At 26.5% G+C, this 18,733-nt stretch overlaps 2 protein-coding genes across 2 annotated transcripts in view; one reads left to right on the top strand and one right to left on the bottom strand.

Annotated features, from left to right (window-relative positions):
- Positions 1–1,850: 1,850 nt before the first annotated feature.
- Positions 1,851–16,234, bottom strand: PIG-L (phosphatidylinositol glycan anchor biosynthesis class L). The gene is made up of 7 exons (XM_067288183.1): positions 15,955–16,234; positions 12,588–12,687; positions 6,603–6,693; positions 6,456–6,523; positions 5,415–5,446; positions 5,196–5,326; positions 1,851–3,019 (listed from the first exon to the last, which is right to left on the bottom strand). Exons 1-7 carry the CDS (start codon positions 16,190–16,192, stop codon positions 2,888–2,890), a joined length of 792 nt encoding a protein of 263 aa, XP_067144284.1. The 5' UTR covers positions 16,193–16,234; the 3' UTR covers positions 1,851–2,887.
- Positions 16,235–16,418: 184 nt separating this feature from the next.
- The window catches only part of LOC136989876 (calpain-A-like), a 51,158-nt gene continuing 48,843 nt past the window's right edge, over positions 16,419–18,733 (top strand). Inside the window, exon 1 of the mRNA XM_067288166.1 lies at positions 16,419–16,546. The gene's annotated coding sequence lies outside the window, so the exon portion shown is untranslated. The remainder of the gene's footprint in view (positions 16,547–18,733) is intronic.

Genomic DNA, 18,733 nt, shown 5'->3' on the forward strand with positions numbered 1-18,733 from the left:
ATATAGAGATATGCACCACTTAATGGCAGGGATACATTCCAAGAAATACATTATTAAGCAAACAACATAGAGTGTACTTAGACAAACCTGTATGGTATAGTCTACTTCTTGCATAGGCTATATGAAACGCAATTATAAGTACCTGTATCTAAACATATAAAACATACAAGCAAATATAAAATTTTCAGCTCCATTATAATCTTATGAGACCTTTGTTGTATACATGGTCTGTCATTAAACAGAATATTGTTAAGTGGTGCACACTTATATAAATCAAATTCTATTATAAATACTACTGTTAACCCTGACATAACAGATTTCAGAAATGGACCAAATCTGCTTGTTCCAGTGCATCTATCAGAATAGAAATACATTATCTGATAATATCAAACTGTGACTGTTAATGCATGGAATGTTCACTAGAGAGTACATCAGTAATTATGGATACATCTTCTCTTGAAAATGTGATTTTTGTTTCTCATGTATTTACCACAGTATATTATTTAGATCTGTTATCGTCATGTTGATTCTTGCTTAATTTTACTAAGATAATAGTTATTAATATTATTTTCAAGCTTTTTAGCTCATCCTTAAAAATGAAATGAATTTGCATCTCTCCTTTGGGGCTAAATAAGTCTGATAGTAGTAAAGTAATAAATATTAAATGCAGTTTGTTATAATAAAGCAGTTGCTGATGTGCTAACAATATACTAAACAATAGGGGATTAATATTGTCTTTTTTCATATTTTATATGAAGTTCATTTTTTAGTTGGTTGCAACATCTCTGGATAGAATGACAAATCAAATCATCCCTTGACCCTTATTAGTCAGTTACATCAAGGGTCAGTAGTAAAAGGATAAGATTTCTTTTTTAACATGACTTGATAAAAAACAAAGGAGTTGAAGAATATTCTTAAATGAAGATGGAAAAAACTGATTATTTTTTAATGAATTATGAGTGAAAATATGGAACAGAATTTTGATTAATTTACAATATACAAGTACACTAAGAGTAAGAGAAAAATGTGTTAAATAACTGAAATAAAAGTAACAGAAAAACAAAGGAGGTAAAAATTTAGTAAAACTATAAAAGAAATTAACAATGCAGTTAAATTTAAAATCATTCAACTCCCTTATTACGTAAAACATCTAGAAAAAATAAGTAAATATTGTATGACTAAAATATTGTTTCTTATTTTATGTTGGAATATACAAAATTTTTATTTTATAATAAAATAAAAATTTTTCCAAAAATGTTTTTATTTTGCAGTAAAGATTTAAATTTTAATGTTAAAAATAAATACATATATATAAAGAGTGTTTCAATTATAATTTATTGCAAATATAGTCGAATCTCTGAAAATGACCACTGACAGAAACAAAAAATTGGCGGTAGTTAGAATGGCCGTTGTTTGGAGGTTATTTTGTGTACATTTTTATTTAAAAAAGTTTCTGAAAAATGGCTGCTGTTTAGAGGTTTAGAAGAAGTTTGACAATGTTATGATATTAAAATCATATTTGAAATCATAAAATCAAAAAAATTTAACCATCTTTTAGAGACAAAGTACAAAATTTTTGAGAAGAGCATACTCAATTTTGCTAAACAATTTACCTTTTAGTTGAATAAATTTCTTGGCTTAACATTATTTTCACAGTTTTTTTTTATTTATATAAAATCTGCTTATAACAACAAACAACAACAACAAAAATTCTGTTACTTCATACTTAACAAATTTTTAATTTATAGAAAGTGAATAATGTATGTACAATATATATACAGCAGTATGAAAATAAAATGAACACATTCATTTTGTATACATATATCTTATTTTCATAATATTTTCAAAAAGTTCACTTGCACAATCCATATAAGAAAATTAATTTTTCATCTTAATCTGAAATATTACTTAACTAAAAGAATATTTTGTTTGTTGTATGTAAATTCATATTCATACAGTTTGAAGATAACAGTAACATTTTATATTATATAATAATTTCTACATAAAGTGATAACAGTATTCATAATAATTTGAGCTTTCTTTTGTTATATAATTTAATATGGAGGGTATAATAAGTTGGGTTAGATTTATTTGAAAGGCTTTTAGTTCAATGTGAATATATCAACAATAATTTCACCCATTATAAACATGCCCAGCACACAATGAAACTAACCAAATGAAGATCTACCTAAACTATAAATAAGAAATAGAGGATCCTTATGGAATTAAAATCAGAGTTTCTAATGGAGCAGGTGAAGATAAAATGTATATTTGATATATACTATAATTAACTATTATAATGATTACATATTTTAAAATAAATATTAGTATTATAAATAAAATTATTTTCTAGAATAACTAACTTCATATATATGTATATATGAATGAATTATTTTTATTTTGTAGGTTATGGCTCTAACATTTTATCTAATTGTACAAACGTTTTTGTACATTTTATGTTAATATAATTGTTAATATGTGTGTGAAAAAATTTGTACTTCCAGAAAGAATTTTGACATAATATTCAACACAATCATAGGTAAAATTTTTAAATAAATAAAACAAAAGGCATATGACATATATATGATTAAAGACTTGCTTAAAATATGTAGCTGGCTTATATACAAATAAATATTTCTGAAATATTTAATTATTAGTTTTGAATTTTTCCTTAGCAATTGTATGCATTTCAGTTATATTATTCATAAAAAATAAATTGCCATGTAACAAATTACATATAAAAATTTTTCTCCCAAAATATTTTTTTTATTAATTATCATATCACATTTGAAATGTTTTAATTAATTTTGATTAAATATCCATATCATAGAAATATGATAAAATTATTTTAATTATTATTATTGCATAAACATATCATTGATTGTTCTTATTTGTCTTTGTGAAAACTATAATGAGATTCAGTTAACTTTTTGTAAGTATTTATAAATATGTAACGAGAAAATATCATATACAGCTTACGGAACCACAATAACTGACTGACGTGACAAGACATTGCATTCTGAAAATAAAAATAAAACATAAGCATATATCTAAATTTATTACATATAAATTAGCTACAGAAATAGTAGTTTAATTTGATAGACTCATCATAACAACATGTTCTTCTAATTATTAATCATTTCACAAGATTGATTATGTGGTTACAATCAAATTTAATTGATTGTAACTATATAATTTAGTATACATTATTAAGTATATTTGAAATATTAGAAGTGAGTATGCTCCATTGTTAATATGCTTTTATTACAAATAAAAATGAACATTCTGATTTCTTGTCCTGTACAAGATACAAAATTTCAAATTTCTGCATAGAAATAGCAGTTATCAAACATTTCTGAATAGGCCAATAGTAAAATGTGAAATTACATTATTTCCAAGTTTCACTTAGTATCATATTAAATCAAAATAATTTAATATATAAATAATTATATTTTGTTATTATTTTATTGGGGATCATTAATTTCTTGTTATCAGGGGAATGAAATACAATTGTCTCTGACATTTCCAAATGTACTTGATAAATAAATAAATAAATAAAGTAAATAAATAACTACTATATTTATGAGAAAAATTTCATTTGTGAACACACATGATTCAATGATATCAATCTGAATGTTTTTGTATGTAGTGCGGTCAATTATAATCATATATATGAATGTCCTGAAGCCTAATGTATTAATATTAAGCCAAATGATCACTGTAATTAATCAGGCTAATATTACACCATAATTAATAATTATAAACTAAGTAATTTGGTACTAGAGGCAGATGTTAGTAGTCATCTCTCATCTAAATTAATTATAATAATAATTTAATAAATAGAAGAAGAAAGAAGAAAAGAAGAAAAGAAAAGAAGAAAGAACTTTCTAGAAGAAAAGAACTAGCCAGGAGCAAGACTTGAACCCACAACCTCCAATTACTGTGAAGTGTGCTTTTGCCAGTTATGTCATTTGGATCCAGAGCAAGTCTCCACTTCCAGATGTATTTAAATTTATATATAACCATTCACAGTTACATACAGCCAGCTGAGTGCCATAGTGGAGGAGTAATAGGCTACAGATGTAGAAGTCATCCCTAGCTGGTGTAATCATGAATGTTTATACCTAAATTTAAATACATCTTGAATTGAAGACTTGCTCAGGGTCTAGATGGCAAGCACATTGCACACTAAGCATAGGTTACGGGTTCAAGTCCCACTCTGGGCTAGTTCTTTTCTTCTAGAATGTTCCAAATTATTTAATAAATTATTAATTTAAATAAAAGATGACACCTAACATCTATCTCTAGTATGAAATTACTTAGTTTCTAATTATTAATTATAGCATAACATTAGCCTGATTAACTACGGCAATTGTTTGGCTTAGTATTAATTATAATCATTAAAATTATTTTAATAACAATCAAAATCAGACTCAGCAAAATAGTTAACAAACTTTCATAACTATCTTATGCTTGCTGAGATTTATTTATTTATATCATCATAAATGTTTTCAACCTAAATATAGGTTATTGAGTGTAATACTGTATCCAAACATTTTTTAAATGGATTATTTCATGATTATTTCTTCTTTTTACTAAAAGTAACCAAAGTAACCAAACTAAACATACAAACTAAAAGTAACCAAACCAACAAACTAAAAGTAACCAAAGTAAAGTAATTTAAACTAAAGTAACAAAATTCAAATAATTTTATCACTTTTGTTTATTTATTTATCTATTATTTTTATGCCAATGTTTTATTTTGATTATGTAATTCATGTGATAAAGTTGCATTTATATATATATTTAAATGCCAATTGATTTAAATAGATTATATTAACAAATTTTAAGAATTTTTTTCTCTAAAATATTAGAAATAGCATAGACATTAACATACTATTTTCTATTAAAATATGCAGAGGCTTTTAATAAAATAAAGGAAAATAAAATTATAAACATAAAAATATTGTTTCCAGAAAAGAACTATTAATATTAGTGGAAAGCTTCGAAAGATCGCTGTGTGTAAAATTTTCAATCCTTAAAACTGAATTAAAAATGTATTAAATTGAATATATTTTAAATATTAGTATATATGGTAAATATGATAACTAGATAATAAATATATATTGAAACAGATATATTAAAAAGATACATTCAAAATAATTAAAAAGAAAATATAAATAAAATAAACAAACCTGTGCAAGTCTAACTTCTTGAAGCGAAGAAATAAATGCCCGATTTGACCAAATTAAACTGATAATTAAATCGAAAATAATGCTGTATTTTCGAAAAATATTGACCGTTTCTAATAAATAAATTTTACACCCTAAAAAAAGATTGCATAAATAAAATAAATGAAAATGACTGACTATGTATAATAACACAGATATTTTAAAACGCTTTTTAAAATTTACCTCTGGGAATTAATCCCTCTTCAAGTAAATAACTGTAAAAAGAAATGTAAATAGAATTGTAAAATAGTTTTAAATATAATTTCATTTAGAAATCAGTTACAACTTGCTAGACATACATGTTTAGCAAATTAGCTGAATTTGAATATCAACTATATAAAATCAAAAAACCGGATGATTTCTGTCACGGTATGCCAAAAACGGCCACTAGGGGCATCCCTAGCTATTATTTAAATTAACAATATGAATTATTTTATATTTATTTTATATTTTTACAGTATAATTCAGTATATTATTATTTTTATTTGTAATAGGAATTTATTATTGATATGAATTTATTATTTACACCATGAAATGACACTGCTGCTACTACTGAGAAAATGGGCAGTCTGTGTCAGCGTATCGAGCACCAGCAAAGCATAGCGACAAAGCTAGGAATTGCTAAAGTCTGTGCACATGCCCCGATGCTTGCATCGGGCCTTTCAACTGGCTATAATATAATATAATAAAAAGATTAGAAGTATGAAATAATCTAATAATCTTAACCTTTGTTGTTATCTTTTGCCCAGGTAATGCCAGGCTCATCCGCTAGTATTATATATATATATATATATATATTTATTTATTTATTTATATACATACATTTATAAATAAATATGAAATACTAAAATTTACTCAATTTTAATGCTTACAAATATACATTTTAATGACCTCATTGTGTTTGTTAGTAAAGTGATAAGAGTTTGTAATATTTAATGTTATCTTGAAACAAATATTCATTTCTTCACATATTTCTTTCTTAACATGGGATTAATCAGGATGCACATCAGGATAACATGAAAAATTAATCAGGATGGACAAATAGTGAGAAACAAGACCCAACTACAAACAAAAATTCCTGGGGTTGCAAAGTTGAATTTGGTCTTAGGTCCCAATATTTAATATTCATGAAATGTATGGAAAGAATTTTTCTTTATCTGAATTATAAATATCTGATGAATCTAATTTTTGATATTTTAAAAATTTTCATAAAAATTTACTTACTTCAAACCATTGTATAAAGATTTATGATTCAAATGTCCACTAATTCCTTTTTCATCAAATGTAAACACCTAAATAGAACAAATATCATTTATAAACACATTAAACCAGAATTTATAAACTGTAACAACATTAAAATAATTAACTTACTGTATCAATGGATAGTTTTTCAATAAACTTAAGAATAATGTTGCCAACTAAATCTTCTCTCCATAAACACATAGGATCATCAGGCATTGATCTTGACAAGTATAAAAAAAAACTAATATTAAGTGCAAAATTAAACAAAAAATAAATAAATAAATAAATAGTGTATAAAATTAAATATAATAATATGTAAGAGTATTTACTTAATCAATATTTAATTATTTCATATGCTGTTATTGACTCATTCAATTATATTAAATTAAGGCTTTTGAACATTAGAGTAAAAATCAATTTATGCATAGCAACATTGATTTTCTTTGTAAACATTATGTAATACAATTCATTGTAATTAATGTTGAAAATAAAATATATTCCAAGTACTTTACTCTACTGAAATTCAATAGAATATTTGGAATATTTTAATTTCTTTTTTTTCAAATCAAAAATGAAACAGCTTGTTTTGGAAACTAAAAATATTTATTAAGAAATTTTTTCAGCATTAATTCCAACCATCTTCAGCATATATGTAAATTAATTATTAAACACAATAAAAAACAATATTTTAAAAAATGTTTCATTTAAAAATTTAGATTTTATGTTAAAATTAGAGTTTGGGAAGTCTCGACATTCTCAAAGTCTCGACACTTTGAGAATGTCGAGACTTCCCAATAGTATTTGTTGATAGTATAGGTTGATAGTATTTACATTAAACTATAAAAATATATTAAAGCTACAAAAATTATACAGTTGATTGAACCTGTCTATCTTAAACAAGTTTATCTCAAAATTTATTTTTTTCCATTTCAGCGTAAATTCAATATATTTTCCACATTTATCTCAAAACCTTTCTGTCTCAAACTACAGACTGAAATGTCAATTACAAATTCAAAGCTCAGTAATTATATTTTAATAGCATAAATTGTAGTTAAGAAATATTTCTTTCAATACTGTACATAGTTGCAATTAATGCTGCTTTTCTCTGATTGACTATGAGTTTGGTTTGCATCTTATCGGTTGAAGTTAGGCATCAGAAACTGTTGACAAACTATTTCTGTTAAGATGTGTCAAAAACGTTTTATTCACATCTAATACAGATATATACCATACTTGCTATTGTACTAATAAAATACCATATCTTCAAATCAAACCTATTACCATTTACTGTGTAGGAGCCTCTATATCTCATCTCTAAACCTGTCTTATCTCAAATTTTTCCCCCCTCGTTCCCATGAGATTCAAGATAGACAGGTTCAGTTGTATTTTAATATTGTATTAAAAAATTAATTGAAAATATATTAAAATATATAAATTATATTTTTATATTTTAATGTAAATACCATTGGCCAACTTTTTAATCTTTACCCATACTGAGATATTAAACAAAATACCATATTTTCCGGCATATAAGACGACTTTTTAACCCAAGAAATTTTTCTCAAAAGTCGGGGGTTGTCTTATACGCTGGGTGTCATTTCATAGGGTGACTATATCCCAAACTCTATATTTTAACTGTAAAAATCGGGGGTCGTCTTATATGCCAGAAAATATGGTACATACACATACACATAAACAAACACATGGAAATTTTTTCCTTTTTTCAAAATTTTTTGATTCAGGGATCTTAAAATATTGAAGCTTGCAAAAAAAACCTGAAGGGTCAAATTTGACATGATTCCAATATTTTCCCATGTTATATATAGGGTCGTTGAGGTAAATCCAGAAAAATCACCGTGTAATGAAAAACAATTAAAAAAATAGAAGGAAAAAGTAATGTATTCATACAAAAATTGGTACAAAAGTAGTATACAACATATAGAGTAAAATTATTCTATGTAGCCTCCAAGTTGCAATTAATTGCTACATGCCCAACCTTCTCCAGCCTTGACCCGAAACAGCTATAGACATGCTTGACCTACTCCTTGTCCATGTTCGCCATTACTTCCGTGATAGAAGTCTTCAGAACATCCTTGGTATTGTGATGCTTAGCATTTATCTTTGCCTCAACCATGCCTTGCAAGTTAGAGGACCAGAGTCTGAAGCTTCAGTTTTCTGTCCTTCTCCTTCTTTTCAGTCAAGAGTTGGCAATTTCTGAAGAAAAAAGAATGGAATTGCAGGTCCTTGTTTGCTACCAGACTGTTCATCAATTTCTTCTGTGAGGTCACTCATGCTACATAACCAAATTGATCTTCAATTTGGTTATGAATTCCACACATCTCTTGTATTCAAAGTGCTTATTGTGAGTTGTCCTGTCAGGAATTATCTAAGAGTGCCTAAGGTTGCCACTAAGAAATACCATATTTACTTTGATGACCTCATACTGTACATACCAGCTAGGAAAGTAACAGATAATGGAAACGTGTTGCTTCCTACTTCTTCCCACTTTTACTAGTGCAAATTTTAAATTTTTTTATATACTCTGAATGAATTCATAATATTGGAACCATTTGATTTACATATTACAAGAAGTATTAAAGAATGCCATTTATTATAGTGAGAGTTTAGATAACAGGATGTGGATGTATTTGAAAATATCTAATATCTGATATTTTCATGATTCATGTAAATCTATGTAATACAATTACTTATTAATATTTATCAAATATTTCTATTTTTGCTGATTTGTTATGATCAAGTATTATATATGTAAATATTTTTCATTGTCATTCCTTTGAAAAATTCTATATTACTGTTTCTACAGAATGAAGTACAATACAAGCAGTTTTGAAAACTATTTAAATATAAAAGTTACCTTAAATTCTTATGAAATTTATTATTACTATTATATTGGCCATCGAAAAATTTAATTCTAAGCCTAGATTATATATTTTTTAAAGTAAACTTCAGAAATGAAGTTTAAACTTTGTGAAATTATTTACTTTTAAACAATTAAAAAAAATCCCTGAAAAGATCTTGGTTTATAAAAAAATATTCAAAACTATCATAATCAAAATCTTCTATACATCAATTTTTTACTCTATTGTATATAATATTAAAAAGAAAAAAATGAAAATAATGAGAACTTAAAAAGTGTAAAAATTAATGAGCTAGTAATTAGTAACTACAATTTTATTTTCTTATTAAAAAGTAGATATTTACAAGTTTTATATAAGATTTTCAGTAAAAGTTTTGATTTTGTAAAATAAAGTATCCTATTTTAAGATTTCACCTAAGATATACTGTAAATACAGATGCAGATAAGATGGTCTCTAATTTATTTTATAGTTTGTTAGGTAAATGGCTAAGGCACTTTAGGTGTCAGGTTACTGCTCTAGGGTGACTCAGGATCAAATTTGAGCAGTCAAAAAACCTTATGAATTTTTCATGGACAGTCCATTCCAAATACATCAAACCCTGGCTCTTATCACCAAGTTGCCCCCATTGCTAAACCTGCAATAGGCCCTCTTAATGCCCACATGGGAGAAAAAGCCAAAATAGAAAAAATATTCTTAAATGTTGGTACTATATTATAAATATAAAATTTTTATATACAATAGAACCCTCTATAACACGGGTTCATATAACACGGATTCGTATAACATGCCGAAAAAATTGCCATCGTATTCGTATAACACACTAAAAGAGACTTGTATAACACAATAAACATCATCACTGACTCATGTCGCGATAGGATTGGTCGAATCTGGACCAATAGCGGATATTGTACAAACTGTTGAGTTTAAACGAGCACTGGACCTACTAAAAACATTTATTATTCAACAGCCATAAAAATTATATTTTTATTAATGATGGGTCCAAAGTTAAGTTATTTTTTTGTGAAAAATTTGCTGATCAGGGAACGCACCCACCATTCGACAAGCTACTCTGCGACGTAAACAAGCTTAAGCAATGGTGTCGTCGAACGGTGCACACTTGGTAAGTAATCCTACAATTTTTTTGTTTATAGCATAGTTTATATGGATTATTCCCAAAAAATTATATGTGTTTTGGAAATGTTGAGTCAAATTAGTCTAGAATTGATTAATTTTATGGAAGAAAACCTTTCAAACAGCCATAGCCCCTAAACTGCACACGTGCCAAGCTGTGATTGGCTCATGTATTTAAGTGACTCGTACAACTCGGATTCATATAGCACGGAACATATCTACTGTGTTATAGGGGGGGTCTACTGTATTCTCATTTTTTTTAAATATAGTAAAAAAAAATCCTATTATTTCTACTTAAAAGATTAGCTATAATTAATTAGGTTTTAACATTATTCTACATTTATTGTGCATTTTAAAGCAATTTAGGTGGCTATATTAAAGGTATTATTTAATAATCAGTAATCTTTATCAGTATAAGTCAGTAATCTGAAATGTCTTTAAAGAGATACATCTTTTTAAAGATATTTCAATGTATTGACCATTATGTTCACATATCAGTTGGAATGGCAGTATATTTTTGACACACGGACATTTGGCTGGCAGACATTTCACCAAATGGAACATTTGACATGTTTTTTGTTATTTGTATTTCTTTTTTAATGTTGTTTGGATAATAATGATATAAAGATATTATTGTATGATATAAAAAAATTTATTGTATGGTTGTTTGTCTGGCATAATTTAATTTTACAAACAAGGTCTGTTCAAAAAATAACCAAACTTTCTGAATTGGGCAAAATCAGTGTCCTAGTGTTATGAAATTGACAACATTATGTTCATGATAACCTACTGAGTAAGCTGCTTTTTACAGATTGTTGACCTCATTTTGTTCTTGCATTATATTTTTTTGAGTGAAAGATGTTTCAGTGTTTGTGGTGATTTTTGCAATGTGCAATTTATGGGAGCAACAATGCAATGTGGAGTTTGCAGGAAAACTTAAATGTAATGAAATTATTATTATTATTTCTATACAAATATTAAATACATTGTTGAACAATTTGAATTATAAAAAATATAAAATTCAATAATTTGCTTATTTTAAAATTATAAAATACGCAAATTATTGGAATTATTATTAAATTATTTAAAATAATTCAAGAATTATTAAAAAGTGAAAGAAAAATATAATTACAAAATGATTAATTATTTTATATTATAATACTTCTAGCAAATGAAACATGAGGTAATTTATGATATATTTTTTGAATTGTTAGTAACTTTAGTTACCAAAAATATTCCATGATCTGAATATATTTCTATGATCAGAAATTTTATAAATATGCATAAAATATTACTGTCAGATTATAAAATTTCAAAAAACTTATTATTAAAAATATTAATATAATACATATTCTGCTTAAACTTATAATATCATATATTATATAGTAGTGATACTATATAATATATGATAACTATATTATATAGCTTTTTTTGTCACTTTATATAAATAACTGCATTTATTCTAACAAACAACAATCTCTATTATTAAACACCTTCTAATAAACAGTTCAGGTGTAAGATGAATAAAGTCATACACAGCACTATCTGGCAGTAAGCATGCTGGTTAGTAGGAAATTGCTCGCCCAACTACATTTCCTACTAACGTGCAGAGCCAAAAGAGTAGTTCCCAAATGCATACAACTTAAAAATTCGCCAACGAAAATCTTCCGTTATCGGTTTGGAACGTTCGACACGTGCCTCTTTCAAATTTGTTCTTTCCACATTCGCATGCTGGCATGTATAATGTTAAGACTTATTGTAAACTGAAAAATTGCACATTTTATTTAGTATTCACTCTTACCAAATGTTCGAGTAAAGTGTGACTGTGTTGAGTGTTGCATTATTATCTGAATAATAATAGTGGAAAAGGTTATCGGATGTATTCCATTAACAGTCACTTCAAATAATAATTGCACCCAATTCCCAACAAATAGAAATAATAGTCACCCCCTAATAGTAAGCTCTCTTATAAACAGTGCAGCTGCAAGATGAAAAAAGTTATAGACATTGTGCTGTTTATTAGAATAAATATGGTAATTTAAATAAAAATATGGTGTAAATATAATATTTGAATACAAATAACAAATACAGAATATTCTCTTACGTATGTTGTACTACTGTAATGTTACTTAATGGAATTCCTAAGATTTGGCAACTTTTCCTTAGTTCAATTTTTCTTAATTTTCCTTGACTGTAGTAATTACCTGAAAATAATACACATATTAATTTAATACTTTCTGTATTATGTAACATAAATATTTCTATAATAATAAAAAAAGTATTTTTACTTAGAGTTATGCCTTTTTAATTAAACCAAAAATAAATGTAATGGCATATGGTTACTGTTCGATGTGTTGTAAGTTCATGTCTCAGTAAGCATTTAAAAATCTTTCAGTATTTGATTCTTTTCAGCTGAAGTCTAATCACTCTCTTTAAATGAATAAGTGAAGAATCATAATAAATAATAAAGTTTTATAAAATTCATCTTCTTGGACAGGACTTAAACCAGTTAGTTTAAACATACACACCCCCCAATTCTTCTTGATAATGTGTACATGATACTTCTTTATATTTTTTACCTTTTTCATTCCAGAAACAGTTATTGTATATTGAACAATGGAAAATAAAATATAGTAATCCAAGTTAACTTGTTCCAGAATGTCTTTCAAAAGTGTTCCAAATTGAAAAGTTTGGCTAAAAATTGTTCAATAAAAAGCTTGATGCTTGAATGTTTGCTTCTTGTTTATATCAGAAGTCCTGGAAATGTGCATAAAGGTCACTTTAATACCAATTTTTTAAAATAGTTCCAGCTTTAAAAAATAAGTTTTTAATTTGCTTAAACTGACAGATTATATAATTAGGTAATTAAATGCCACTTAAAACTGGTTAAATTAGAATTAAAAACACAAAACCTATAAACCAGCAATTTTTATAACAAGTGAGAGTGTGCAAGTGATGATGCCTGTTCAACATGGGTGAAAATGTTTGCATTTGTTACAAAAATTTGCTCTGTTTCATTTACATTTTCAGATTAAATATTAGAGTTGTAACCAATACTGATTTGACAGAAATATTTTAGCATATTGGAATGTTCCTGATATATTGGAATTGATTCACTTTACAAACTGATACTCCAGTCTCTCTCTTTTTTTGATAGTGACTAATCAAAAGAAGATTAAAATGAACTGATTCCAACATTGAAAACATTCTAATAAAGTACATCAATATATCTGTGTTGGCTATCTCTATTAAATACATTTTCAAATATTAAAATAGAATGAAATTTAATTGTGGAACCATATGAAAAATGTATTAAATAATAAAAGTTCTAAAATTCACATCTTTTTACAGTTAATTACTATTCTTTTAATACTTTATTATTAAATGCAATTTTCTCTGTAAATCCATTAAATTAGTTCCCCCCTGAATCTAAACAAATTTAATTTCATCCATAATTAGTTTCTGTTCTTATTTAAAGCTGCATTTTTATTTCTCATATTCAATTTCCTAATAATATCATCAAATGATTGACAAATTAAATCAGACTATTTTATCACTATTAATAGTACAGTAAAGTAGTCAATTTAATCTAGCAATCATTTAATTTTATTATGAATATCGAGCTTTAAAATGTTCCTAATATCATTAATATATTCTTTCATTTCATTTTTCATTGTCTAAAATAAGAACTAAATAAATTCTTTTTTTATTTATCTCTTTCAACATCTTATTTCTAACTTTTTTAATTATTATTTGAGCTCTGACATGTGTTATATTGACACATCTCTTCATATATCAGTTAGTATTTTAACTTTTGGAAGATTGACAAATGAAACACATTTATATTTTTCTTTATCTCTTCCTCTTTCCCCCCTTTTTTTATTTTCCTCTCTTTTCTGTAAGATTTAACTAATTATTTTCCTCAGGAAGTCATTCTAGAATTTTGATATATTTAATTATTTGCTAAAAAAAATTCTCATTTTGATAAATGTAAATGTAGTGTCCTAACTGTGTTGTTAAATTCACAGGAAATATGAATAGACAGGGACAATATTATTAATTTTATTTAAAAATTTGGCCAGAAATTAGTTTAAATTTATTTAATTATTTAATTAATTTAAATTGAGCCTATATTTATACTAAAAATAGTTGTTCTCCTGTCAATGAGTTTAGTTGTTCAAAAATTCTTTAGAAACATTTGTTATTTAAATACAATCTCTCTACACACCGGTGAAATAATTAAATAAATTTCTTGTTATTTAAATTTTATGTGCTTCATAAATCTTTTTTTTTTTTTTCAGTTTTAATCACTTCTGTATTTCTATTAGATGTTTAAATAATCATTTCAAATTAATATAAATTCTTCATGTAACCAATTTTTAAATTAAAATAATGGCAACAGATGTACGGTACAAGTTTTAAGATCTGTACGTAACATACACATCTATCTTTTGCATTGTTCTTATAATATTCAAGAATGATATAAAAGAAATAGTGTATTCAATTCTTGTTATAAATAAAATTAAAACCCGAAGTGAAAAAAATACACTTACTTCATTTTTTATTCAAATTAAAATAGAAAATGAATAATTAATCAGTGTAAGGATAAATGAAGACAATCAATCTCATTATACACTATATCAATGAAGCCTTAGACAAAATCAATGAAATATTATGGAATAAAATAAAGCTGATTAGGAACAAGTATAGGAAGGAAAAAGTATAGTTAAATATTTATATCTTCAATGTCTACATACTAAATAATCCTAAACCAAATCTAAACATAAATTCTGTTAATTGAAGTTGCTTTTTGTCAATTAAAGTTAGCTCATGTCAACATCCATTAATTACTTATACAGTTTTTGAGCCACTTTTGACCCCCCCAGTACATGTTATGAAATATTTTTGTCAAGTCATGTTCCTTTAATTTTATATAATGCACAATACATACAATAGTTTGCAAAGCCTAACATCAAAGAACCAACTTAAAGTTCTGCAAATATTTTCTACCTGATAGTTTATTCACACAACTAGTTAGCATTCATATAAAAACAATTAAAAGTCCACGTAAACAATGCCTCCCCCATTGCGTACGATAATGCATTTTTCACTATATAGATATTTAATGTACGGTTCCTATGCAGTACGTATGTAAATCAATGACCTAAAAGTAACATCTACTAAATTTTTAATAGGTTTTCTTCCTATTATTACGAAACCAAATTATATACAATTCTCAGAAACAAATCGTAATGAGTAAAACCAGATACAGACATATTATTTATCGTTTGAGCTAATTAAAAACATGCTTTTGTCGGGAAACAAATGTCACGCACGTTTCTTCCGCGAAAGTTCGCGTGTTTAGGTAATTTTCGTATATGCAAAGATCAGTCTATAATTCAGTGATTTTGCATTTAATAAGTAAATTAACCTATTAAAATACTAAATAACGCAAAATTTGTTTAACTTACCCGATGATAAACATAACAAATGGACTTCCGTAACCGATGACTTTTCTCTTTTACACAGATTTATCAAAGTAGGAGCGAAGAACATGCATTCGTCATCCGGATGAGCGACGACTACTAATACTTTTTTCGCTTTTTTTACACATTTTATATTCCTCACAAACTTATTTACGTTTATAATTAAATAAGTTATAACAGAGATCATAATTACACCCGACAGAAACGTCAAAATATCCATCATCTTGAACTAGACAAACACTAAGGCATGCAACAGCCATGTTGGAAGAGTGTATCTTTTTTATTTTTATTTTTTTCTTTTAATTCAAATTATAAATAATTTAGCTTAATACATTTTTATTTATATTATAATATTGTAAGCAATAATTATAATTTACGTGTTAAATATATAATAATTAAAAAAAGTTTATTTTAATTTTAACATAATGTCGCTGCTATCGCTATTTAGAGTTTTGTTATCTGTTCGTTGCTAGGATACGCTTTGACAATTTAATGAATTTTTTAAAATTATATTTTTGTGTGGAATTGGTTGTCATAATAACAGGATGGTGTATAGAGATGAAGCAATTATTCATAGGTATTTATTTTAAAATAATTAAAATTCTTTTTCATAAAATTGGATAGAATTTCGTAGAAGCATGTTAGATACGTAAGTAATCTCTTGTATGGTAAATATAGCAATAGTTACTTTTAGGTAATTCGTGCATACATTAATATATAGATATTGACCTAAAAGTAATCTCTTCTTGATAATACTTTAATATATTCATTTATGTCTTTATTGTTTATAATTTTAAATAAAATTATCTTTTATTTTTTAGATATTTTATCTTTAATAATATTTACCAAGTAAAATCTATTTACATTTACAACCTTACAAGGCACCGGTTGCATTTACAAGGCACCGGTTCATGTTTTAAAAAATCATAAAATTCTATACAGTTCATTGGAAAGTTGTATTTGCAGAAATACATGCTTCTAATGTGCTTACTTTTAACTGGGTTTTTTCATTTGTCCACATATTATTCACTAGTGAAAATATTCGTTCGACAGGGGCATTAGATCCAGGGAGACATAAAGGAAATTCTACAATTTTACAAATGTTTTTGAAAGCAATTTCTTTTGCTGTAAAGTGTTCAAAAATCTCAACCCACCTTTGATGGCAGGGCTTGTTATTCTGTCGCCATTCGTCGATCTTTTCGTTTGTGACATGTTTTTTTACACACGAAACTTCATCAAATAATTCACCGTCGAGTATATTTATGGACCAATAATTCAAAATAAAAATATAGCTTTCCTCTACCTTTGCCCACAAAGGGATTTCGCGTAATGTGACCCATTCAAACACCTCTATTTCAATAAAACACATGTCCCAATTATTTAGATAATCTATGCACGTTTGATAAAATGTGTGCACAGCATCATTGAATTTTTTGGCTTGTATATTTTTTGATTTTTCTAATGCTAAAATCACTTTTCTAATAACAATAGGAAGAAACACCTCATTTTTTCTTTCAACTAACTTTAACTTTAATTCCTTTAGAAGTATGGATGTTTCGCACATTGAGATTTCTTGTGATTCAACTTTCAATATATATTGGTGAAATATTGAGGCTTGGTTATGAATATATAATAACCATTCCTCTGCTAATGTTTCATTGAAAAAGTTTTTCAGAATTGTGGGACATTTTTCCAGATTCAAAAAGTATGATTTTAATGGATTAAATAGTTCTAAAATTCTATCTAAAGCTGGTAAAAGAGTTAGCCAGCGTGTTTTGCTGTAACCAAGAAGCTTTTTATATTGAACCTCTGCGTCATCACAAAATTCTTTCAAATCTTCTACTCGTATTGTATAAATATAGAAATGTGAATAAATTTTTACTAATATCACTTCAATATCAGAAGACAATCTACAGCAGTGGTTATGCAATTGTTCAATATGTGGGCAGCACAATTAACTCCTATCAATTTATGTTTACTTGATTGTTGCATTTTAAATAAAACATTATTCTTTCCTTTTCTCTGGAAACCACCAAAATTGCTGTTGGTATTGTCAGCACACAAAGCGAGTAATTTATTAGTAATTTCAAATGACAGTGAATCCTTGATGCAATTTGTTAATATATCTGAAGTTTCTCCAGAAAGATTATTTATATTCAAAACTTTTACTCTGACACCGCAATTGGGTAAAAAATATCTGACCAGAATTGTGCACAATTTAGTATTACCATGATTCGAACAATCCAAATAAATAGTTATATAATTTGTTTTGCTTAAGTCAGTTTTAATTGATTCAAAAGAATATGGTGCGAAACATTACAAATGATTGCTTCCGTTTTCGTTCTTGCAGAAGAATATTTTTCCTCAAAACATTTCTTAATTAATTTAGAAGAGCAGTCGTTTGATCAAAATGAATAGTTATGTTGTATTGATAACACCAAGATACCTCTTTTATTGCTAAATCCTTTAGATTGTCATTGAAATTTTTATTAATGAAAAATGAGTTTAACGATTTGTTTGTTGAAGCTGTATGTCCGCTTCTTTGTGTTTTGCTGTCTGAATATGTTGCGTAATTGATGATCTGCCACTATTCGCATTATTAAAGCTGGCTAAACATTTGTTGCATTTGACGTCACTATTCGTTATTCCTTTCTTAATAAATGGAAATTCTTCTTGTAATGTTTGATTAAAAATGCATTTTCGGTTAATGTTACCTTAGGATCCAAAATGGCGGCGGTGGGATTTTTTCCCTACTTCGGAGACT

This window comes from Centruroides vittatus, unplaced genomic scaffold (assembly GCF_030686945.1).
Source record: "Centruroides vittatus isolate TY-2023 unplaced genomic scaffold, ASM3068694v2 scaffold_769, whole genome shotgun sequence".
In the NCBI taxonomy this organism is placed as follows: Eukaryota; Metazoa; Arthropoda; class Arachnida; order Scorpiones; family Buthidae; genus Centruroides; species Centruroides vittatus.